Source organism: Paramisgurnus dabryanus, chromosome 10 (genome assembly GCF_030506205.2).
Source record: "Paramisgurnus dabryanus chromosome 10, PD_genome_1.1, whole genome shotgun sequence".
In the NCBI taxonomy this organism is placed as follows: Eukaryota; Metazoa; Chordata; class Actinopteri; order Cypriniformes; family Cobitidae; genus Paramisgurnus; species Paramisgurnus dabryanus.
Window position 1 is genome coordinate 28,192,861 of NC_133346.1, and position 26,400 is coordinate 28,219,260.

Consider the following 26,400-nt stretch of genomic DNA (forward strand, 5'->3'; position numbering starts at 1 on the left):
ATTCATATAATAATTTCTGAACATAGCATTGCATTTGTTTGTTTTTTTAAATTTGTTTTTGACTTGAAACAGTGGCATATTAAACTTAAACTTAGCTTATCCTTCCTATTTTGTTGTTTTTTGGGGGCGTGTTAGAGTGGGATTCTGTTAGGTGGTCCTCAGAAAAAAATTGGAAGATAAAGTGGTCCTTGGGCTGAAAAAGTTTGAGAAACACTGGTCTAGAGCCCTGAAGTTGGATATGAAGATGAAATCTGACGCATTTAGCTTCAGTGTTAAAACTGATGAAATAATTGCTGTGTCTGTGGTTCTATATGGGCTATAATGGCAATCTTTTTTTTTTTTAAATAATATGGGAAAAAATAACTATAAATTAGTTCATTTTTGGAACTGTGAACTAGTTCAAAATTTTGAAATATGAACTGAACTAGAAAGTGAACTTTCCCAACACTGAGAATATGTATATAAATAACATTGATAAGAATATTGATATAAATTTTAAATTAAAATGTCAAAAGTTATTGTGTGATTACTAAAATAGGCCAGTGGCACTCGGCCGTGACATTCAAGTTCAGTGCCATACAAAATGGATTGGTGTAAGAATATGTGGCAGCTGTTTGGTGCAGTAAACTTTCTTTTAAGAAACCTGTTGTACTGATGTGATGACCAGTTATAGTTTTAGTGCTAGTAAGACTATTTAGATGTGCAGATTAATTCAGGACTTTGTGTAAACATATTTTATAATGAGTAGTATGAGGTGGTCCGCGAAAATACGTTTTGGAAACAAAACTAACGTTAGCACAACCTGATAACACTTTTGGTTTCACTTTCTCCAAACCGTAGAACATGTGCTCTCGCTACTATTCTCTTATTTTACCAACGCGGATCACATTTTATTGCCTAGGCATCACTCCGTTACATGCAAAACAAAAAGATCTAAAAGTGCTTGTACTTACATATCGTGATGTTTGCAATCGTTGTTCATAATGCTGCTGCTTCTGTTTTTCTTATCCATTTGGTAAAACTAAATAATCATATGAGTGCCGCTCATCAATAACGTGGTGTTAATCTCTCGCCATAGCAAATTTAATTATGATGATGTTTTGTAGACTGTATCGTGACGTCTGTGGTGTGCTGTCAAGAAGATGCAGCTGCAAAAAGTGGTTGAGCGGGTCTGAAACTACGCCCCGTTTTGGAGATCTCATGCCGTTGGAGTAGCTGAAGCTGCAGACTCTGAGCCTGCAGCTACAGAACCCCGCCCAGAGACCCGCATTCTCAGACCCCTCGTTTTTCGAGACAGCGCCCCCTGATGTTTGGAAGATCGTATAACACCCTTATCCAAATGGCATTGAAAACAATACTGTAGGATGCAATACTACGGTCTCGTTTTATTTAAAGTTATCCAAATAAATATTTGAGCTCCCTGCTTAATGCATGTGCCAAAAAAGTCTTTTCTCTGACTAACAAATTACCAAGTAGTCTGCAGTATTTTTTGAGCGTGAGTGTAATTGAAAGAAAATTACTGATGAAAGGGACACAATACAGATAGATCTATATTCAGAAAAATATTATGTGATATTATATAATGGTCTTATACATTATATCACGCTAACATTACAAAATCTGTTTTTTGATATTTTGAATGCGAATCAAAACCAATAATAAACAATGCTGTACTTTATTGAACAATTACCTAAACATCATCTTGCTGTAAACAGGAGAAACCGAAGAAAAAAGGAAGAAAGAATTGTGTTATAGTGACTTTACTTTTCATCTTCAATTGCATTAAAAAGAACTCTTCATTTATAAGTCACTTTGGATAAAAGCGTCTGCTAAATGAATAAATATAAAATAATGTAAATGCATAAGTAAGTAATTACTTCCTGCAGGTGATTTTTTTTCCTTCTTTTTTCAGTCTTTTGGAAACTGCTCTGTCAAATTCCTTGACTTCACTACAATAAAAGATGAATGCCATTGTCAAAAATATTGTGTAATAACAAATACCATTTTTTGCAAATGCAAATTACAAGCATACCTAGAGTGACAAGAAGGGCCACGGAGGAACACCTCTTCAGCTTCCTGCCAGGATAATGCCTGCATTTCACATAGGCCATGGATGATGGCCTGTCCATATAATGCATCAATTAATTAATATAAAAACATTGCATATATGACAACAATAGAAACAATCCAATTGACACACATGTTTGGGCCTACTTCAGGATAAAGAAAACTACAAATAAACTCCAATTCATTCTTGAAGTTCAGTTGAGTTTAGATTTATAAACCAGAGCTTTGAGGTATTGAAAAAGAATAGCACTGCTGCTCAATGTCCATGGCACACATGGCTTTAGGGGGAACCACAGCATTTGTGAAATTTTGGAATTTCTGGAAGTGAATTCCCCCTTTGAATTGTTATATCCACCTTTAAAAAAGAGAGAAAGAGTCAAACTCAAATTCAAATTTTAAGACCACCCCACAGAGTCCTTTAAAAGAACCCAAACAAAAGGCCAAATGACACATTCTATGATACAATAGGCTGGTTAATAAGTAGTGTAGGCATAGTAAATTTGATTATTAGTCAATTGTATGAGCTGTATAATTGTATAAATAGCTGGCAACAAATTTATATCACAGTTAAATTGATATTGATTCATTTTAATACTTACTTTTTTAAGAACTCATTTAAGTAGTCTACATAAATTATATAAAGTAAAATAATTACTCCTGCATTAATTAAATAAATGTATAGTTAAGGTAATTAAAAAAGGTCAAACGGTAAATCTGATTAAATAATTAATGGTGACATTCTTTGATATCAACACACTTTGGGGTTCTTTCCCGAACAGGGATTAGTTTAAGACAGGACTACTAGTCACTACCCTGCTGAAAAAAACAGCATCAAACCAGCATGTGAATTATGCTGGTCTATGCTGCTTTAGCTGGTGGTCACCAGCATACCAGCACCAAAACACAACATATGCTGGTCTTGCTGGTATGACCAGCATGGGATGCTGGTCCTAATGCTGGTTTGGTGCTGGTTTAGCTGGTGCTAATGCTGGTTTGGTGCTGGTTTAGCTGGTGCTAATGCTGGTGCTGATGCTGGTTTAGCTGGTGTTCACTAGCAAACCAGCACCAAAACACAACATATGCTGGTCTTGCTGGTATGCTGTTTTTTTCAGCAGGGTAGGCCTTAGTTTAATAAGAAAATGTAACTAGTTTGATCAAACATGCCTTATTAAAAACATTAGGCTACTTGAGTACATTTTGAGGCCAAGCAATAGCCACTGATGTATTAAGACATGTAAGTGCAAGTTGTTTTCAGTTTGGGCAGATCTTGTATTTATTTTAGTTAATCCCTGTCCGAGAAACCGCCCCTTAATGTATTAAATTGGTCTTCTTTAATGTCAACTAATTGTAATCGAATTTTTACAATGGCTTGTCTAAGGTTAAAAGCTAACCTATTTAGCTATAAATATTTTCGGGGAAAAAAGGCGAAAAACATATATTATCTGCTCAAATTTTGTTACAATCTATCTTTAAAAATATTAAATGTACTATTGTATCGATGGGCTAAAGTAGTTTGAATAAAAAACAATTCGAATGAGTATGATTCGCTTAATAAAATTGATGATACTCACGTTTCTTGTCACGCTGTCTCGAAATACTAGGGCTCTGAGATTGGGGGTCTCTGGGCGGGGGTCTGTAGCTGCAGTCTCCGAGTCTGCAGCTTCATAATATTGTGCCGTTTTGAAGTTTTTCGTCCCCATGATATGGAGGACTGGGAGTGCAAAAATTATAAATAAATAAATAAATAAATGTACAAATAAATATATAAAACAAACATAAATAAATAAATAAATACAAAAATAAATAGGCAGAGAAATATAAAAACAAACATAATTGAGTTTTGCAACTTTGATTTCTTTATTTTTGTATTAAAATATTTTTAAAACATTTATTTATTTCTGTATTTATTTATACATTTTTATTTATTCTTCTATTAATTTCCACATTTATGTATTTATTTATGTGAACATTAAATTTTTTTTCATTTATTTATTTATACATTTATTTATTTTCACGTCTATTTATTTGTACATTTATTTATTTTCACATGTATTTATTTATACATTTATTTATTTCCACACCTATTTATTTATAAATTTCCGTGTCTAAGGAAAAAAATAAGAACTTTCTTAAGAAGCTTTTTTGAGAATACAAAATATTCTTAACTTTTTTCTTAAGCTTGAATTTAAAGAAATACTTCAGGATTTAGAATTAAGCTTTGTATCAGTAGAAAACCAGTAGTATTTTCGAATTACCGTGCCTTTCCCCTTCATATCGCCCTGAGATGAGAGATGTGTGTATTTTTTGTCTGGAAAAAAGCCTTTTTTTTCTCCAGAGGCTTAAAACTACAGGCAGTAGTAGCAGCTAGTTTCGCATGTTTTCACCACGCCAATATGGGTGGGATCCCACTCACAGAATGTAACAATAGTGTCAGCCATCTTTAGAAGCTAAGCTAACAGGCTATTGCTCCGTGGAAAAGTTTGAAAAAAATGGCGGAATGTAGTTTAAAGGTTGAAATGGCAGAAGGGGATTTCGAAAAGCTGTTGAGAGAATTGGCATTTTCATCTTCGGGATTATTTACATGTTTGGCCAAAATAACTACGAAACTGAGTGAAGCTTGCTCTTACGACACAATTCGTTTGTGTGTTGAACCAACCACTAGGGTTGGGCGATGTCCCCTAAATTAGCAGTTGACGATGGTTACATTAAACCATCGCGATGGACGATGATATCGTTATTATTCGTTATTATATAATTATTATTCGTTATTTTACTTTATCACTTCCACTTAAGAAGAGTTGTGCACTTTTTTATTTTAATATAGATTTTTACATAAATACTATTTTGTACTTAAAAGCTATAATTTTGTTATTTTACGAACACACTGACTCCTCCGCGCTTACCAATAGGTTGCACGTAAATATCTGTGCCACCAGTACTCCGTCAGCACCGCAGGGAGCAGCCAGCACTTCAATCCGCAGCTTATTAAAACTAGACAAAGTGAACAAGTTGGTATTTCTGGCCAGAAACATCGAAATTGAAACATGGTCTGTGTATGTAAATCCCGCGTTTTGGTCGAAGTGTTGTTACCGTTTTCTTGTTCTTGGCGTTCGCTGAATTCTGGGTTTATATCTTAAACTGCCGCTTCAGTGCAGTATAGCCACATAGCTATGTAACGAGCACAATCTCCCGAGACACTACAATAGGCTACTAAAAAATTATTAATATGGGCTGTTTTTTCTTGAACAAAATAAAATATTTTAAGATTAATGTACTACATGTAAAAAGACAAGATTCTAGCAATGTCAAGATCAAATGCCTAACAGGATATTTTCACAGACTAACATACATCACGTTCTCAGGCATAGACTACAGTTTTTAAAATAGCAAATACTGTATGCATTAGTTATATTTTCAAATTTAATTTATAGAGCAATAAAAAGATTTTAGGTTAACTATAGTCTATATGTCGACTCGCAGCGGAGTGGGGGCGTGGCATAACGATGGTGTCTCGTATATGGACAGCGGAGTCCTGGATACATATTTTAGAATCCTAAACTGGTGTGACAGCCAAAGCCTGCAGGGATAAATGGACGTCTGACTTTACAGTGAGTGTTTCAATTTGCTTTCTTATACTAATGTGGCAAAAACCAGGGGGGGGGGGGGTTGTGCTTTTTTAGTTGTAGCCCCTAAAGTGGAATGAGCTTCATCCACAGGTCAAATCAGCCCCAACCCTCGAATCTTTTAAATCTCGTCTTAAAACTTATTTATTTTCTCTAGCTTTTAACACATGATGATAATTGTGTGATCATATATTTGCTTTGAGGCATTTATGTGTTAGTTTTATTATGTGTTTATATTTACATGTTTATATGTGCTATTATTGTATTATTCCTGTTCAGCACTTTGTAAACCTTCGGTTTTTAAAATGTGATATATAAATAAAATGGATTGGATGTAAAATAGCATACAGCTGAGCTAGCAGTGTTCTGGATTAGTGGTGGTGGCTTGCAGAGCTGTGCATTGTGGGAGTTGTAGTTTTCCATACAAATGCTCCCTAAAGTCACGTTCTGTCTTTTCTCTGTCAAATAGGCAACAAATTCTACATTTATATTACATTTCGGCTACAAATATGACCCACTTTCAATAAAATATTTCTACTCACAAAGGTGGCCACACCTTGACTTAGTGCTCCAGCACGGAGTTTGTATCACTGATTTGAAAATGTGTGATTTGTTTCTCCGATCATAAGACTGTTATGTTTACTGTGCCCTTCCCTGCGGCGGCACCGACAGTTACGTCTCGTGGCAGCTTTTCACGTTACATTAATGATGCTACAAAATTATCTTTCCTATCGACTTTTCACGAAGTGATGCCATCTCCTGCTAATATCACTTGTGACATTAGCGCTGAAGAGCTTCTCTCCAGGCTTAACTCCACCTGTTCTGATGTGTTAAACATGGTGGCCCCCTTAAGGACTGCTCAACCTAAATCGCATCTTGAACCCTGGATTGATGACTCTATTCGTTGTCTTAGACGAAGTTGCAGAAGAGCGGAACGAAAGTGGAAAAAGGACAGGCTTCAGGTTTCTTATGAAATTTTAAATCATTCTTTTCATAAATATCAGAGGGTAGTAAAAAAAGCCAAATGTCGATACCTATCTCATATTATAAACAAGAACTACTCTAGACCTAAGACTCTTTTTAATATCATTAACGCTACTCTTAATCCATCAGTCGGTCTCTCTCCTAGGGTCGCGTCCCCATCATGTGATGAGTTTTTATTATTTTTTGAAGACAAGATAAGGACTCTCAGGCAGGGTATAATTCCCTTGTCTAATACTACTACTACTACTACATTTAACCATATTTCAAATGTCACTGCCTTTCTAAGTGAGTTTAACTCCATTACTGAGTTAGATTTGCTAGAAATAGCTAAGCAGCTCAAGCCCTCTGAATCACCGTTGGACATTCTTCCCGCTTCTTTATTTAAACAAATTTTCACAGATATAGCTCCATATCTGTTGATCATAATTAATCGTAGTCTAGAATCAGGGATTATGCCTGACTATCTAAAGCATGCAGTGGTTTATCCACTGCTTAAAAAATTGAACATGGACTCATCTGCTTTGATAAACTTTAGACCTATCTCAAACTTGCCATTCATCTCCAAATTTCTTGAAAAAATTGTGTTTTCACAACTACAGAGTTTTTTAGTTGAGAACTCATTGCTTGAAACATTTCAATCTGGCTTTCGAAAATGTCACTCCACAGAGACTGTATTAATTAAGGTTTTAAATGATATTTTGATTTCATGTGACTCTGGTGATTTTGCAGTACTTGTGCTTCTTGATCTAACAGCTGCTTTTGACACAATTGATCACACTATTTTAATTGATCGTCTTGAAAACTATGTCGGTGTAAGAGGTACAGCCTTAAAATGGTTAATATCATATCTAACAAACAGGAGTTTCTCAGTTAAAGGTTCTCTAAGCGAATTCACGCGTTTTATGTAGACAGCCCAGGCTCTACAAACTTCAATATACACACAGTGGCCAAACCTGCACCACGAAACAAAACAAAGTTTTACAGCCAATAGACCTTTCTCACAACTTCCGTATTTATGACCAGAAATACGCAATCGTCGCGTATTCGAGGGGGAGGGGGAGGGGAGGGGTTGGAGTTAGCTACGCTCCGTTTGTTTGAAAACAGTTCAAATATCAACAACAAGTGACGTCGAACATATTCGCTTATAGAGCCTTAAGATGGGCGAACATTATTCTAGTAAAGCCAATCTGTTTTGTGGTGTTCCTCAGGGCTCTATTTTGGCTCCACTACTTTTTTCTCTGTATATGCTTCCCCTTGGGCCCATCTTTAAGAAACACTGCATATCATTTCACTGCTATGCTGACGATACGCAGGTTTATTTGCCTGTCAAACTAAATTCTGCAGGATTAGGGTCTTTGATAGCTTGTCTAGAGGGGGTAAAGGCATGGCTTTCTTTGAATTTTTTAATTTTTAATGAAACAAAGACTGAAATCATCGTGTTTAGTCCATCCGAGTCATCAAAATCTAAAAACTTGGATTTAGAAGAGTTAACCTCTTACCTGAGACCCCGGCTTTATTCTAGATGATAATCTAAAGTTTGATAGCCAAATAAATTCTGTTGTTAAAACCTGCTTTTACCAGCTGCATCTGTTTGCAAAAGCAAAGCCGTTTCTCTCCTTTAAGGATCTTGAGAAATTAATTCATACTTTCATTTCATCTAGGCTTGACTATTGCAATTCATTATACTTGGGGATTAGTCAGCAAACACTGTCCCGCCTGCAAATTGTCCAAAATGCAACAGCAAGATTTTTGTGTGGTGTAAAAATGAGGGAGCATCCCTGCTGAAAAAAACAGCATACCAGCAAGACCAGCATATGTTGTGTTTTGGTGCTGGTTTGCTAGTGAACACCAGCTAAACCAGCATCAAACCAGCACCAGCTTTAGCACCAGCTAAACCAGCACCAAACCAGCATTAGCACCAGCTAAACCAGCATTAGCACCAGCATCCCATGCTGGTCATACCAGCATATGTTGTGCTTTGGTGCTGGTATGCTGGTGACCACCAGCTAAACCAGCATAGACCAGCATAATTCCCATGCTGGTCCATGCTGGTTTGATGCTGTTTTTTTCAGCAGGGATATTACTCCTATTTTACGCTCACTACATTGGCTTCCCGTGCATTTCAGAGTTGAATTTAAAGTACTACTCTTAGTTTATAAATCCATAAATGGCTTAGCACCAACCTATTTGTCTGATCTTTTGACCGAATATAACCCTCCAAGATCTCTTCGATCGTCTACTCAGGCTCAATTACATACTCCAAAATCAAGACTAAAGTGTAGGGGAGATCAAGCTTTTTACAGTGTGGCTCCATCTCTCCTTACTTTTAAATCCAGACTCAAAACTTTTTTATTCTCAAAAGCCTTTGAAGTAAATTTAAATTAATGTGATTTTATTTTATTTTATTTTTCCTGTGTTTTTATCTATTGATGTGATTTTATCTTATTTTCTCTTCTGTCTTTTATCTGTTATTTTATCTATTTGGAAAGCACATTGGTCAACAGCTGTTGTTTTAAATTGTGCTATATAAATAAATTGTCATTGTCAAATATTAATGTTTCTACAGATGAAATGTTCCTTTAAGATAAAAATGGCATTTAAGAAGATTTTTCTTCTTAAGAATGTTTTGTGAATCCGGCCCCTGGTCTCCTCCACGATGGCTCCTTCCACTCCTCCATGGCTAGCAGTGTTCTGGATTAGTGGTGGTGGCTTGCAGAGCTGTGCATTGTGGGAGTTGTAGTTTTCCATACAAATGCTCCCTAAAGTCACGTTCTGTCTTTTCTCTGTCAAATAGGCAACAAATTCTACATTTATATTACATTTCGACTACAAATATGACCCACTTTCAATAAATATTAATGTTTCAACAGATGAAATGTTCCTTTATGATAAAAATGGCATTTAAGAAGATTTTTCTTCTTAAGAATGTTTTGTGAATCCGGCCCCTGGTCTCCTCCATTATGGCTCCTTCCACTCCTCCATGGCTTCTCATGCTCATGTGTCGTCTTGCTCAAGGCCCCATCTTGGACTGCATCTTTCTTCCTCCCCCTGGCAATCCACCTGCCTCCAGAACCCCCTCCTACTCTTCATTGCCCTCATTCACCTGACTACATTACCCATAATCCTTTGCACCCCCTCAACCACCATTTTTTATTTTTTATACACCCACACACACACTCACCATTGTCTTTATTAATGGTCGATTCTTGCCTATGTTATGTGTATTTACCCATAGTCTATCAAATAAAGTTCTGTTTAGTGTTACCTGTCATCGTCCTCCTCATCCTTCATACATACTGTGACCCATATTACAAAATGTCTCTGCACACCTATAGTTCTTGAAAACATACATGTCAGCCAAGGGGATAGGTATTTAAAATTTTAAAGCAGTAGGTGTGCACACTGTCAACATCCAGTACCTGAAAAAGTGTTGATGTCTAAACCCCTGTGTAGTATATTTGGTGGTAAGACCATTTTTAACTGTGGCCTTAAGAACTAAAAGCGTACACCTGGTTTAAATGGAGGTTAATAGGAATGTCTGAAATTAAACATAATTAAAAATTGTATGAATGTCTTTTAAATGTCTGCAAAGACATCGAAAAACCCTGTAAGGATGTCACTTGGATTTCAGTAATGAACATTTGAAAAACATTCTTTAAAATATGTCTTTTGAACTGTCAACAAACATGTCAGTAGGAAGTCTAATTTCAACCCAAAAAAAGACGCCTAAAAAAGACGTTGCAAAAACTTTCATTCTGGATACTTAGTGGATGTCTTTTAAACGTTTAACAAGCATGTCAGTAGGACGTCTAATTTCAACACAAAAAAGACATCTAGAAAAGACGTTGAATGAACGTTGTCTCTGGCTTCCCAGTAGACGCCTTTTAAACGTTCAACAAGCATGTCAGTAGGATGTCTAATTTCAACATAAAAAAGACGTCTAGATAAGACGTTGCAAAAACTTTCATTCTGGATACTCAGTGGACGTCTTTTAAACGTTCAACAAGCATGTCAGTAAGACGTCAAATTTCAACACAAAAAAAGACGTCTAAAAAAGACGTTGAATGAACGTTGTCTCTGGCTTCCCAGTAGATACTTTTAAACGTTCAACAAGCATGTCAGTAGGATGTCTAATTTCAACAAAAAAAGACGTCTAAAAAGACGTTCAATGAACGTTGTCTCTGGCTTCCCAGTAGACGCCTTTTAAACGTTCAACAAGCATGTCAGTAGGATGTCTAATTTCAACACAAAAAAGACGTCTAAAAAAGTCGTCTTAAAAAGACGTTGAATGAACGTTGTCTCTGGCTTCCCAGTAGACGCCTTTTAAACGTTCAACAAGCATGTCAGTAGGATGTCTAATTTCAACACAAAAAAGACGTCTAAAAAAGTCGTCTTAAAAAGACGTTGAATGAACGTTGTCTCTGGCTTCCCAGTAGATACTTTTAAACGTTCAACAAGCATGTCAGTAGGATGTCTAATTTCAACAAAAAAAGACGTCTAAAAAGACGTTCAATGAACGTTGTCTCTGGCTTCCCAGTAGACGCCTTTTAAACGTTCAACAAGCATGTCAGTAGGATGTCTAATTTCAACATATAAAAGACGTCTAGAAAAGATGTTGCAAAAACTTTCATTCTGGATACTCAGTGGATGTCTTTTAAACGTTTAACAATCATGTCAGAAGGACGTCTAATTTCAACACAAAAAAGAAGTCTAAAAAAACGTTGAATGATCGTTGTCTCTGGCTGCCCAGTAGACGTCTTTTAAACGTTCAACAGGCATGTCAGTAGGACGTCTAATTTCAACACAAAAAAGACGTCTAAAAAAGACGTTGAATGAACGTTGTCTCTGGCTTTCCAGTAGTCGTCTTTTAAACGTTCAACAGGCATGTCAGTAGGATGTCTAATTTCGACACAAAAAAGACGTGTAAAAATGACGTTTGCAAAAACTTTTATCTGGTTACTCAGTGGACATTTTTAAACGTTAGACAAAGGCATTATAATGACGTCCTTTGGATGTGTTTTTGCTTCGCATTCAAAATATAAAATAAACAGGTTTTGTAATGTTAGCATGGTATAATGTTAATTAGACCATTATAAGGTTCAACTGAAAGAATTTTCAGTTTCTAATTTCAACATAAAAAAAGACGTCTAGAAAAAACGTTGCAAATCTTTCATTCTGGATACTCAGTGGACGTCTTTTAAACGTTCTACAAGCATGTCAGTAGGATGTCTAATTTCAACATAAAAAAAGATGTCTAGAAAAGACGTTTTTCAAAAACTTTCATTCTGGATACTCAGTGGACGTCTTTTAAACGTTTAACAAGCATGTCAGTAGGACGTCTAATTTCAACACAAAAAAGACGTCTAAAAAAGTCGTCTTAAAAAGACGTTGAATGAATGTTGTCTCTGGCTTCCCAGTAGACGCCTTTTAAACGTTCAACAAGCATGTCAGTAGGATGTCTAATTTCAACATAAAAAAGACGTCTAGAAAAGACTTTGCAAAAACTTTCATTCTGGATACTTAGTGGATGTCTTTTAAACGTTTAACAAGCATGTCAGTAGGACGTCTAATTTCAACACAAAAAAGACGTCTAAAAAAGTCGTCTTAAAAAGACGTTGAATGAATGTTGTCTCTGGCTTCCCAGTAGATGCCTTTTAAACGTTCAACAAGCATGTCAGTAGGACGTCTAATTTCAACACAAAAACGATGTCTAAAAAAACGTTGAATGATCGTTGTCTCTGGCTTCCCAGTAGACGTCTTTTAAACGTTCAACAGGCATGTCAGTAGGATGTCTAATTTCAACATAAAAAAAGACGTGTAAAAATGACATTTGCAAAAACTTTTATCTGGTTACTCAGTGGACATTTTCAAACGTTAGACAAAGGCATTATAATGACGTCCTTTGGATGTGTTTTTGCTTCGCATTCAAAATATAAAATAAACAGGTTTTGTAATGTTAGCATGGTATAATGTTAATTAGACCATTATAAGGTTCAACTGAAAGAAAATGTTGAATTTGAATTAAAAAGAATATTGGAGCAATATAATATTGCATAATATTTTTCAAAAGATAGTTTAATCTGTAATTGTATCGCTTCCATTAGTAATTTTCTTTTAATTAGTGTCACGATGTCTGGTTGCCCTACTGAAAAATCCAGCAAAGATGTCAGTAGCTGGTCTAAGCTGGTCCTCCCAGCCTGGCTAAGCTGGTCAAAGTGGTTGGTCAGCTGGTCTTCCAGCATGACCAGCGAAGTCCAGCTAGACCAGTTTAAAAAATGACCAAAACACAGCTAGACCAGCTTGCAATACGAGCTAAAACCAAGCTGGGAGATCAGCTAAAACCAGCTCACCAGCTTATGCTCGTCTTAGCTGGATTTTTCAGTAGGATGGTGTTCCCCGGGTGGCCACTAGAGGTCTCTTCCCCACACTGTTACATTCACCATGAACTGCATCAGAGGCGTCATGCCCTTTTAAACTGAGGGGGCACATGCATGCCCCCTTGTTTTTTTTTTAGCCAAATGGATTTTGCATGCAACCTCAAAATCAAAGAAGTGTCAATTAATCTGTTATTTGTCTTTTAATCTGTTTAATATGCACAATATTATCAATTCTGTGCTGCATCCTTGTCACTTTTCGGAGATTTTTGCCACGGCAGGCACTGTAGACAGCGCAGTCGCAGACATCATTAGCATCTGAGTGCGCTCACAAGCTCTTTGCTGTTGCATTTTGTTATCTGAGAGATTAAAACGAGTAAGAAACGCTCACAACATTTACAAACCCCAGTACGGTAATGTGCAGTTAACCTCCTCTGTGTAGAAAATAACTTATGTCATTTTCGTTTCGTTTTACAGACTACCAAAAAAACAGCAAGTTGCTAGAGTCACTATCAAGCAGAGTTTTTACTTTGTACTTTGTATTTGTATTTTATCTGTGTTTTTCATTGGAAAACATACATTCCCAAGCATATTATCATAATTTTTCCTCCATTACATTTCATAAATAATACGTTTTTTGTTTTACATTTAATATTTAAGTACATTAACATACTTTTACTCAAGTAAAAGTACACAATTTTAATGTAATTAGGTATTAAATAAATTTTAATATGCAATATTAAAGAATACAAAGTATGATTCTATGCTTTAGAATGTAGTGAAGTAATGTTTTTCCCAATACAAACACCCTAATAAAGCACAGATGCTTGGAAAATGTAACTAATGTAACTAAGTATTGTCCACCTCTGCTATCAAGTCCAACTAAATTCAATTTAAGCTGATAATAGTCAGTTTAACTGGCATTTTCGCAGCACCCGCTATGAAAACCAGCCATTTTGTTGCATGTTTTGCCACTCCGGGCAAGCTCTCGCGTGGTCACGTGGAAAAGTGACATTAATGCATACCCTCTATACATGTGGGTAAACGAGATAACAAGACACACCTGTGAAACAATCAAGAACAATGAACAATGAACAAAAGAATTACAAAGAACTACAGACATGTATGACAATACATAACTTCAAAATAAGAGTACAATTTGCACAGCTATCACATTTAATAGCCTCTCTAATTACACAATAATAGTTGAATCTGCACTAAGAAAACAAAATTTACCATTAAAAGGCTGTTGGTGGTTTATTATGTAAGGAGTAATTGACAACGGGTCGTTGAATTATAAGAAAATAATGCCCATCCAAGGTGGTAATGCGGCACGACGTGGGTGTGCATTATTTTCAAATAATTCAAAGAACCAGAGTCAATTATTCCCCTTATACCACAGTTACCAAAAAATCGCTCTGGTGCCTATTTTTAAAACGTTTGACAGGTTGGGTGTGCGATTTACAGAAAAAATAATCAACACCCATGGAACATTACTCAGCCATTCAGAATAAATCATTCAACAGGCCCGTACGGTATATGTGTTGCTACGTTATCCTCAGCGTGTCCTAACCTGACCCGTTTTTTTTTTATCTTAAAGGAATATTCCATTTTCTTAAAAGAAAAATCCAGGTTTGGTGGCTTCCCTGTTTGGTACCATAGGAATGAATGGGGCTAGGCTAAATGCTAACACTTTCATGACGCGCTGTACAGACACAAATTGAAAAAAGATAGGTATGTATTAATTCGTCTAGGTTGAGGTAATAACGTAGTTTAATATGGCAAAAGGGTAGACTATTCCTTTAAGTGTTGAGTTAAGTATTAAATGTTGGGCTCTATTAAAGTCCATCAAAATTTGAAAAATCCTGCAATGTTTTCCTCAAAAAACATATTTTCTTCTTGACTGAACAAAGAAAGACATCAACATTTTGGATGACATGGTGGTGAGTAAATTATCTGGATTTTTCTTTTAAGAAAATGGAATATTCCTTTAAGATAAAAAAAACGGGTCAGGTTAGGACACGCTGAGGATAACGTAGCAACACATATACCGTACGGGCCTGTTGAATGATTTATTCTGAATGGCTGAGTAATGTTCCATGGGTGTTGATTATTTTTTCTGTAAATCGCACACCCAACCTGTCAAATGTTTTAAAAATAGGCACCAGAGCGATTTTTTGGTAACTGTGGTATAAGGGGAATAATTGACTCTGGTTCTTTGAATTATTTGAAAATAATGCACACAACGGAGTTTCAAAGGACTATAAACGATCCCAAACGAGAAGTTGTGGACGAGAAGTTGTGCTTTAAAAGTGTATATTTGTTATTTTTATTGTCAAAAATGACAACCGTTTCGCTAGATAAGACCCTTATGCCTCGTTTGGGATCGTTTATAGTCCTTTGAAACTCCGTTGAAAAAAACTGTTAAGTGTTGAACTAAGTATGAAATGTTGGGCTCTATTAAAGTCCATTAAAATGAGAAAAATCCTGCAATGTTTTCCTCAAAAAACATAATTTCTTCTCGACTGAACAAAGAAAGACATCAACATTTTGGATGACATGGTGGTGAGTAAATTATCTGGATTTTTCTTTTAAGAAAATGGAATATTCCTTTAATGAGAGATAATCCACTACTTATGCATGAACAAAGTCATTTGATTCATATGAATTGCTAATATAGGTATACAATCTTATTTTTATACGTCTTAAGTATGAAAGCATTCATCAAATTCATCACATTCAGTCTTTTCTGCCGCATCTCTATGGAGCTGACACTTCCGGGAACTCTTGAGAGACTCCATGATCCCGCCACTTCTGTAATAAATTATTTTCATTGGAGTGAAAAGAGTTGACGCAATTCTGTTCCTATAAAGGGCTCTGGGATTAGGTTCAATGTGTAGGTGGGCTTAAGGACTTCAGGAACGAGTTTTCGGCTCTGTAAAATTTGTTTGTGTTGCAAGCAGTTTTTTAAAGTTACATTTTTTAGATGCGTATTTTTCGATATTTCAGTCCAACACTTTTTGATGGTGTTAATGTTTATTTGCTATTCTTCTGATATTTTTGATGAGAAAACCGAATTCTGGTGCTCCGATTTACACGTGGTAGTAAACTGAAAGTGAAACTTCAAGAAAATGTCATCTAAATGTTTTTCTGAGGAGGATTTCTCTTGTCCAGTTTGCTGTGATATTTTTACAAATCCTGTTGTGTTGTCTTGCAGTCACAGTATCTGTAAAGACTGTATTGAGAGATTCTGGGAAAGTAAAGGATCTAAAGACTGTCCAGTTTGCAGAAGAAGATCAACAGGGGATCCTCCATTAAATTTGATTTTGAAGAACCTGTGTGAGACTTTCCTACAGGAGAGAAGTCAGTTATCTTCACCAGTTTGCCATCTTCACAATGAGAAACTCAAACTCTTCTGTGTGGATGATCAACAGCCAATGGCCCTCATTTATCAAAAGTGCGTACACCAAATTTCCAGCGTACACCTTGCGTACACCCAAAACCACGGTGACTTTGAGATTTATGGACGTTGGCGTACGGCACGCTCAAATCCTACGCCAGCTCTGGAGGTGGTGTACGCACATTTTGAGTTAGTTCAGAAATGCGCAAAAACTTCCTAACACCACAAAACGTACTGACAAACTAAAATATATGATATATTATGACCCACTGTAAAAAACATAGTAATTATAAACTTCAGTGTTTATTTTTATGCAACAATGTTCAATGTTTAATTTGTGAGACTTTACCAAAGCATTTGATTTGTATGCATATGTATTCCTTCAGTTGAGAGCATGTGCGCTTTACCTGATGTTTCAGAGCGAGCATGTGAACGGAGCTTAGTGGGAGCGGAGCGTTGAGCGGTGCGGTAATATTACCATCAAAGCGCCTTTCCGAAAATTCCGCTCCCTCAGCACCGCTTGTTGAACCCAGAACGCCCTTTGATAATTTGCTAGTTCGAGAATTTGTAAAAACGTCTAGCAATAAGTTATGGAATTCAAGCCTTATACATAAATGTAAAGTAAAAATCAAAGTTAAGATTGAGCAGGAAGAAAAAATTGAAAGGGACTGCGGAGAGACTGTAAAGAGTTAGCAAATATTCTTCCTGGAATCTGAAGCGGCACATTGCAAGAAAGCACAAGGATGTGCTACGAAAACATGGTAATGCATCAAAAGGTAAGCTAGTTACGTACCATTCGATGATAAATAAATACAGATGAGGTAAGGTAAAATGCTTGTGTTGAATGGAGCCGTAAATCCGATCATGATGACATGCGGACAAAATTATGGCCACGAATAATTTTTTATGCTATGGACACTTCTTTTTCTTATTTAGTCTAAAGTATGGCCATAAATTTAGAATTTGTTCCCAATATTCAACAGTTTGTTCCTTGGAATTAATTATTATAATATTTGGAATATTTCGTAATTACTATTACAATTATTATTACTTCAAATTATGAATTAGCTTAGCTAAAACATGTGGATGTCGTGGAAACAAATTGTTAATTTGAATTATATCCGGAGCTCCGTATCAAACTGGATCTAAGGTACAGCTAACAAACAACTAAATACAGAACAACACACTACAAAAGTTACTACATCATTTTAAAATATTATATAAAAAAATTAACTGAACCATTAAGCAGACATAGAATTTAGATGTAGGCAACAGTAAATAATAATAATGATAAATAATTATTCTTCTAAATATCAATTAATAATAAAAATAATAATAAGAATATTACAAATTGTCATCCAATTATTAATGTGTCTTTAATCCCACTCTTTAAACTGCCAAATAAAACAATTTTGTTTCTTTTCACTTCCCCGGATTCTCTTCTTTGCCGTCTTTCGTGTGTCAATGGCGTAAAATGAGGGCGTGGGGGAGGCGGAGACTTGAATTTATATGGGCTTGTTATTCTAATGACGCTCGTTTTCGGCCGCGGCATTTATGAAGGGCAGATATTGCGTACACCTGAATATCAACGGTACGCACAGTTTCATAAATCAGGCGGTGAGAGGAGTGTAAGCATAATCTTACGCCAACATATACGCCCGTTTCTACGCAAGAATGATAAATGAGGGCCATTGTGTGTGGTGTGTCGAGACTCCAGGGGCCTCATTTATCAACAGTGCGTAGAAAATGTTCTATATTTGTACCTACGAATGAAATTTAGAATGTGTCTAAGTACAAAAAAATCGGGATTTATCAAACGTGCGCACGTGGTTCGTACGCACATCAGTAAGTAATCCTTGATGATAAATCCCACTTGTTCTTAAGCACCATGCTCGTGCACGTTCATAGTCATTTGCATTCCGAGACGCCTCCAATGAACCATATATGGTGACAACACCTCCCGTTATATGTCACGTGGTTGTGCTTTTTCCCTCATCGCAATAATGACAAAGAGAGCGTAAAAGAGGAATTTTACAGACACAGAAATTGAGTTACTGCTGGATGAGGTTAAATCCTAATAACACATCCTGTTTGGTTTACTTAGTGCGGGAGGAATGACTAACAAAAGAAAACAAATCTACATGGGAACATGTTACCATTGAGTTTAATTCCGTTGAATATGAGGAGAGAACACTTCCAGAAATAAAAAAGTGGGTTGACATTAAATTATCAGCAAAAAACGCGTCACAGCACACCGACGTGAAACGAGTGCAACTGGAGGAGGACAGACAACTTTCCACCTTGGACAACAGCATATAACCAGCATCATTGGCACGATCATTGAAAACGCGCTACCGGCGGAATGGATTATTTGCCAAGTCTTCCAATAACACAAGATAAGCCATTGCACTGTGTCAAACATTTGTCGGAGACTTCATTAATACAAATCACATGTAGAGCTTTCACAGATACATATACATATCACAAATAAATCATTATACTTATTTGCTGTTACAATACTGACATTAATCATTTTTAACACCTGCTTGTGGATAATAAATAGACACTTCTTTACTCACTGGAACAGGGTCCTATGTAGTATCGCTGTTCTACCACTAGATGCTGTGCGTACGCATACTCAGAGGTGTGCGTATATTTACACACATTTCTACGTATAAGTGCAATTTGATAAATTCCACACTTTGCGTAAAACTGTTCCTACGCACACTTTACGCACACTTCTGTGCGTACGAACGCTTGATAAATGAGGCCCCAGAACTCATAACAACCACAATGCTGTCCCGTCAGTGAAGCTGCCATTGATAATAAGGTCTGATAAATAATAACATCAATAACTGATAGACATCTTCACACTGACAAATAAATAACAATTATGATTTTGGTTTCAATAAATACACATATTATTATTCTTTATGGTATCCTCTGTGTAAACTATTAAAAAGTTGTTGAATCTTTTTATGAACCTTTTTGATGTCTTTCAGGAGAAACTCAAAACTGCATTAAAACATTTAAAAGTGAAACTGAGAATATTTGAGACGTTTAAACAGAATTTGGATCAAACTGCAGAACATATAAAGGTTTGAATGAAACACAATGTGAATCAAGGTTGTACAACACAACTATTTTGTTAATTTATATATTGATACAAATCAGATTCAGTCATGATATGTTTCTGTCTGAAATGTGTTTTGTATCAGATTCAGGCTGGACGCGCAGAGAAGCAGATTCAGGAAGAGTTTGAGAAACTTCACCAACTTCTACATGATGAAGAATCAGTCAGATTAACAGCACTGAGACAGGAAGATGAGCAGAAGAGTCAGATGATGAAGGAGAAGATTGAGAAGATGAGCAGTGAGATTTCATCTCTTTCACACAAAATTAGAGTCATAGAGGAGCAAATGACAGCTGAAGATGTTTCATTCCTACAGGTGAGAAGAAAGAACTTCAATCTTCATTCTACTGGAGAAACATACAAATCTATGATTGTCATTTTCAAACATTCAAGTGAAATGTAATAAATAATCTGCATTTGTGTGTTTTTACAGGACTTTAAGAGCACAATGAAGAGGTTTGTATTGTGTTTGCTGTTTCTCTCAAAGATTGTGAATCTAAACTCACAGCAGAATCTTAGACTCCTGAATGTTCTTCCAGAGTTCAGGGTAGAACATCAGATCCAGAGAAGATCTCAGGAATGATGATCAATGTAGCAAAACATCTCAGCAACCTGAAGTTTACTGTCATAAAGAAGATGAAAGAGAATGTTGAATACAGTAAGTACAAAACACAACACTGACTTCAGCTTTACTCTCATAATCAGCATTGAGTACACACCAAATGCGAAGCATCACGTTCCTCGCTCTAGATTATTTGCAGGATTTAACTTTGTGTTGTGCAAATATTTTGCTTGAGTTTAATATTTTGCTTGAGTTTAATATTTTCAACTTGCGCAAAGATCCGTTTGAGACTGATAGCGCATTTTCGTGGCCGCCCAATAGGCGTCATTTGCATGGCCAAACTCAAGTTCTTTGCATTGACTTTGTATGTAATCTACTCATGCAAATCAATGAAATCGCATTTGATGTGTACACCCCATTATAATTCTAAGATTCTATCTGCATTCTGAGTAGTTTTGAGATATTGAGATTTGAAGTTTTTGCATTCCATATAGAAAAACTGATATGCAGGGACGTGCACAAGAGGGTTGCTCAGGTTGCCCAGACAACTGCCCATATGCCCTTTTCGTCAAAATGTACTTTTACTTTGTTACACTGGGAGGTGTTCCTTCGTTCCTGTATTTTAATTAATTAAGAAATGTGTATTTTATTTTTAAAATGCCGTCTCGTGTTTCTGGGACATTCGTGAATTAATGACTCGTTTGAGTCGATTCCTTACTTAGTATTGCAAATAAATTAGTCTTTTGAGTCGTTTCTTTAAAAAGCAAATGGGCCAAACGTTTTGAATTGTTTCTCGAATCAGTTTGATTGAATTGTTCAGATCGCTGCAAAAACTGAATTGTCTGATGCGGTTTTACTCGTAGCCTATGTAGAAACATGGAGAACATAAAAAATGTTGGATGACGTGAATACTTATTTACTAATCTTTTAACTAAAAGCAAAACTTCACACATGTACCCGCCACCTTTGGAGAAACCTATCAGTGACTTGATAGGATATTGATAGGGATATTGATTTAGGGATATTCGTGACTCAAGTTACGTTTTTCTGTGTTATTATTAGTAGTAGTTAAGGTGATTAAGTGCTGTATTTCAGTGTTTTACTTCTTTGTGTATATATATTTTAATAAAGACCCTGTTATTCTCAGTCCTTCATATAGCCGGTGAGTTTTTTTTTTTTTTTTTGGAGGGTGCCCTTTATTAGGTCAGAGCAACTGCCCCTCAAGATTCTTGTGCACGTCCCTGCTGATATGGGAAAGAAAATAAATTAAGGTCGACTGCAGGCAGAACCTTCTTATTAAAAAAAAACACTTTCTGCTTGGAATTATAATGTTCTACCTTGCACAACATTCATTAAATCAATAATTTTCAAAAAAAACAACATCATAATTTGGTTTTAAAACATACAACTTGTATTTTGTACAATTTTTAAGACTAAAAACTACAAATAAAGTGTTTCAGCAAAGTTGTTTCAATATATCAAACATTGCATCAATTCAGGCATGCCAAGTCAGTCAAGCTTGCATCAGCTGACAGTCAGCTGTTCTTGATGTACCAATACAGATTTGTCATTCATCATTTATTCAACAGATTTCCATTCATTTTTCCACCACTCTATTGCTAGCTGCATGCTGAATTTTTACATTCCCTTCAAACCCTAACTCCACTTTTACCTGCTGATCTGTATATTAAGCTGATCTGTTTTGTAATGGTTTTAGTGTAAACTGAAAGTTTAATAAATACAAGAACACAGTAGTACAACAATGACATGACTGGAAAAAAGCAAATTTACTACAAAACCCGAATCCATGATGTTCAGATGTCACAAACACACTTTTTGATTTATCATATAATGCTGCAAATGTTATTAAAATACATAGTTACATTTAATTTTGTGTAATATTAAACTGTATCCGGGTAACCGTGTGTTATTAGTTTTGAGTGATAGTTATCTGAAAAGAACTGACCAATCAGTATTTAACATTTAAGAGAGCCGTGTAATAACTAAGAATTATAGTCACATTTACAATTGTTATTATTCTGAAATACGTCTTGATGACGTATTCAGTCTACAAATGCGTCCTCTGGAGGATGCAGCCGTCCAGTTTAGAAACAGCCTGATGTGTTTCCATTCTCTGCCCTGTTGTCACCGGGTGCGAAGCATTCCAGTAACATAATAAATAAAGCTGATTCTGTTTGGTCCTTGTGTGCATTCAAAGTGGTGATTGGCTCACACAGATAGAACCTTATAAAACCATGTTCAAGTTCGACTTTGTAGATAACCTTTTTTTTTTAATAAAAGTCCTAAAATGTACACAACTTGAAAAAACATCACATCATTTAAATAAGTTGCCACAGAATAAGAATATGAATATCTTAATTTTGACAAAATGTCAGATAAAACCAATTAGCAATTTATCTTATGAGTCTCTCTCTCTCTCTCTCTCTCTCTCTCTCTCTCTCTCTCTCTCTCTCTCTCTCTCTCTCTCTCTCTTTCTCTCCAGTTCCAGTGACTTTGGATCCAAACACTGCTCACTATAGTCTCCTTCTGTCTGATGATCTGAGCAGTGTGCGATACAGTAAAGATGCAGGGCTGCTTCCGGATAATCCAGAGAGATTTGATGTCTCTAAGTGTGTTTTGGGTTCAAAGAGCTTTAATTCAGGGATTCACTGCTGGGATGTTCAGGTTGGAGACAACACAGGCTGGGCTCTGGGTGTGATGACAGAATCTGCAGAGAGAAAAAATAAAATCTTATCCAGTAGTGGATTTTGTTATGTGGTGTATTTCTCAGGTAAATACGCTGCAGTCAATACCAAATTGAAAACATCTCTTCATCTCTCAGTGAAAGTGAAACTAGAAAGAATCAGAGTTGAGTTGGATTGTGACAGAGGAAAACTGTCATTCTTTGATCCTCTCACTAACACACACATACACACTTTTACACACACATTTACTGAAAGAGTTTATCCATGCTTTGGTGTTAAGTGTAATATTTCTCCCCTGGTGATCCTACCGGTAAAAGCAGCTTGAAAACTCTCGGGGATTTAATTGGAGATTATCTTGTTTATAAAGCACTACGAGTTGTGATGTTTTTTGGTTTTTTGTTTCTTTCTTTTGTCACATTCTTTCTGATACCATTTTCACACATTAGTTAGTGTGTAATGTTGCTGTTAGAGCATAAATAATACCAGTAAAATGATAAAGCTCAAAGTTCACTGCCAGGCGATATATTTTCTTTAACAGAATTCCCCTTTCAAAGCCTACAGTGATTGGCCTGTATGGGCTACAGCCCTCTACTTCTCTTCTAGCAGTATGAGCAGTGCAGATGATTTTGTTGTTGTTTTGTTAAAAGGTGATATTAAATGCAGTCATGTTTAAAGAAACACATGGAGTTACAGACTGATATAAAAACACTGTATTATCATTATACAAATAATTGATGTGAAATAACCCAATGTTTTCATGTCTGTATCATATTTGTACTAGAAAATTATCTGACTGTGTGAGTGTGGCTACTGGAAATGGGGTGTGCATAGATATAAAGAAAAAATACTTTTGTCAACTGGTGGTTGTCACGAGTGAAGCTCCTGCTTCTCTCCTCGATCACCACCAGAGGGAGACATCTCCCGAATATTAACATTTATCCAGACTCCATTTCCCATAAGCCCACGTACCTGGACTGATTGCACTTGTACCTAAATCTCATAGGACTGCCTATTTAAACATCTCATTCATTCACACTTATTGTGATACTGAGTGCACTCATTAAATTTCATAAAACACCGTAATAACTAGTGTGCAGCCACTGTACCCTTAATGACTCGCCGTTGCTAATTCACTGCGTATAGATGAAACTGCAGAGTGCAGACAAAAAGTGAGATTTTAAAACTGTGTTGTACTCCCAAATAGAGGCGAAGACACCAGAATATCTTCCCTTTTTATGCAAACAAATTGTATGTACAGCCTTGCAAAGTATACTTAATGTGACTGGTACACATACACAGGCATTTAAAGGGACATTCCACATTTTTTGAAAATATGCTCATTTCCCAGCTCCCCTCGAGTTAAACATTTGATTTTTTACCGTGATCCTGATCTCCAGGTCTCGCGCTAGCACTTTTAGCATAGCTTAGCACAATCCATTGAATCTGATTAGACCATTAGCATTGCACTTAAATACATAAACATACATAAACCGAAAATAGTCCCCTTGGTTACTTTCAATACCAGGGGACTATTTTCGAGCAGTGCTACGCCTGCTGCAGCCATGTTACATCAGCAAAGTCCTTGATTACTATGCCAGTTTGAGAGTATAGTTCCTAGACATTCCTGCCTAGATAATAGCAACTTTTAATTTTCCGTCACTCTTACTAGACGATGTAACTACAGAAGAGTCAAGTTTCAAATAGGAAAAATATTGAAACTCTGGTTATTTTTTTGCATGACGCTAATGGACTAATCAGATTCAATTGATTGTGCTAAACTATGCTAAAAGTGCTAGCGCCAGACCCGGAGATCAGCTGAATGGATTCCAAAATGGTAAGAATCAAATGTTTATCCCTTGTGCATCAATTTAAAAATTTTATATATTTTTCCACTTTCACTGATGCCATTTTTTTAACCAGCATCAGCTCTAATCACAATGACCAAACATTCATTAATTTTCAGAATTTTAACCCTTTAAATGCTGGTTTGTTTACACAATGCCACTGCTGTTTTTTTATGAAAAAAAGAAAATTTTAATTATTTTCAATTTACTAAATGCTAAGCAGATTTTTTTTCTTTGAGTATTACAGCCCTGGATATGTCAATGATTAACAACAACATTAATTTTTATGCATTCATATTTTTTATGCAGTATCAGATTAATAAAAAAGTTACATCTCAGGTCCATAAAGGACAAAAATGTCCATGTCAAAAAAGTGTCATAAAAATATTATAGATTAATATTTTTTTCCACTTTCACTGATGCCATTTTTTTAACCAGCATCAGCTCTAATCACAATGACCAAACATTCATTAATTTTCAGAATTTTAACCCTTCGAATGCATGTTTGTTTACACAATGCCACTATTGTTCTTTATGAACAAAAATGACACCTACTTTGCAGAGGTTGTAGTCTTGTGATATCCAGTACAATATATTTTTTTTTCATTCAAACTGTTCACACACGCACACACACACACGCTCACACACACGCACACACACACACGCACACACACACACACACATTCTGGTTTCCATGTTTTGTGGGTACATTTCATAGACGTAATGCATTTTATACCATACAAACTGTATATTCTATTCCCCTTACCTACCCCATTCTCTAACCCCAACCATCACAGAAACCCTTCTACTACTTCACATTTTCAAGAAACATCATTCTGTTTGATTTATAAGCTTGCTTTCTCATGGGGACCTCAAAATGTCCCCACAAGGTCACAAAAATACTGGTACTCCTATCTTTGTGGGGACAATTGGTCACCACAACGTGATAATTACCAGGTACACACACACATACACATAAAATTTTCAGTACACACATACAAACCACACTCTGACATCCACACCAACACACCCACACAATTATAACTTCGTAATATATCTAATTGGCTCTATAATATGCATAAGCAGAAAACAACAATAAAGCGATAATTTGCTTTATATGCCAAACCTAAAAATGGCACCATCTGGTAAAAAATAGTAAAAATTTAAATTTTGAAGCCTTGCCAACAGAATGAAAGCCTGTTAACAAAGATTGCATCATTTTATAGTTGAATGGCACCGGGATTAAAAATCGCAGTTTTAATGGGTTTCAATGGGGACATTTTTGTCCAAAAGGTCCTGAGAGGAAGTATTTTGTGTACCTAGTAGAAAATTGATTTTTTAAAGGAAATGAAGGTGAAATATTAAAATTCCAATAAAAATGCACACCTGTGGCAAATTTTATGCAGTTAGCATTAACGCAGGCAAAGTTATCAAAAAAACAAAACTGAAAAGGACAAAAATGTCCTCAAGGATGCACAAGGGTTAACTCTAGGGGAGCTGGTAAATTAACTTATATTCAAAAAAGTGGAATGTCCCTTTAACACATTGCATTGCAACAAATTGGAATACCTTTACAGTATGTCTCATTTTTATGCTCAGTATTTGAGCTATGTCTCACCACGAGTTAAATCCCATGTAAACATCATTTTACTCTTTCATGGTACTATTGTATAAATGAGAGTACTTCATAACTTCTTTGTTTTCTGAT

General features: G+C 35.9%; 2 protein-coding genes across 2 annotated transcripts in view; one reads left to right on the forward strand and one right to left on the reverse strand.

Annotated features, from left to right (window-relative positions):
* The window catches only part of LOC135718251 (NACHT, LRR and PYD domains-containing protein 12-like), a 103,690-nt gene extending 102,532 nt beyond the window's left edge, over positions 1 to 1,158 (reverse strand). The window contains exon 1 of the mRNA XM_065240549.1: positions 954 to 1,158. Within this exon, the coding sequence (XP_065096621.1) occupies positions 954 to 1,012 (59 nt within the window). The 5' untranslated portion in view covers positions 1,013 to 1,158. The remainder of the gene's footprint in view (positions 1 to 953) is intronic.
* A 14,768-nt stretch (positions 1,159 to 15,926) lies between these two features.
* Positions 15,927 to 24,201, forward strand: LOC135718359 (E3 ubiquitin-protein ligase TRIM35-like). The gene is made up of 7 exons (XM_073816114.1): positions 15,927 to 16,665; positions 19,234 to 19,278; positions 19,451 to 19,546; positions 19,667 to 19,897; positions 20,015 to 20,037; positions 20,121 to 20,239; positions 22,647 to 24,201. The coding sequence occupies exons 1-7, from the start codon at positions 16,180 to 16,182 to the stop codon at positions 23,171 to 23,173; spliced, it is 1,527 nt and encodes a 508-aa protein (XP_073672215.1). The 5' UTR covers positions 15,927 to 16,179; the 3' UTR covers positions 23,174 to 24,201.
* Positions 24,202 to 26,400: the final 2,199 nt, after the last annotated feature.

Excerpts from the sequence above, each read along its gene's own strand:
- LOC135718359 (XM_073816114.1), top strand. The coding sequence starts at position 16,180 with ATGTCATCTAAATGTTTTTCTGAGGAGGATTTCTCTTGTCCAGTTTGC. Across the intron at positions 16,666-19,233 it reads AGAAATGCGCAAAAACTTCC|CAACCACAATGCTGTCCCGT; the intron begins TAACACCACAAA and ends CAGAACTCATAA. Across the intron at positions 19,279-19,450 it reads AAGCTGCCATTGATAATAAG|GAGAAACTCAAAACTGCATT; the intron begins GTCTGATAAATA and ends GATGTCTTTCAG.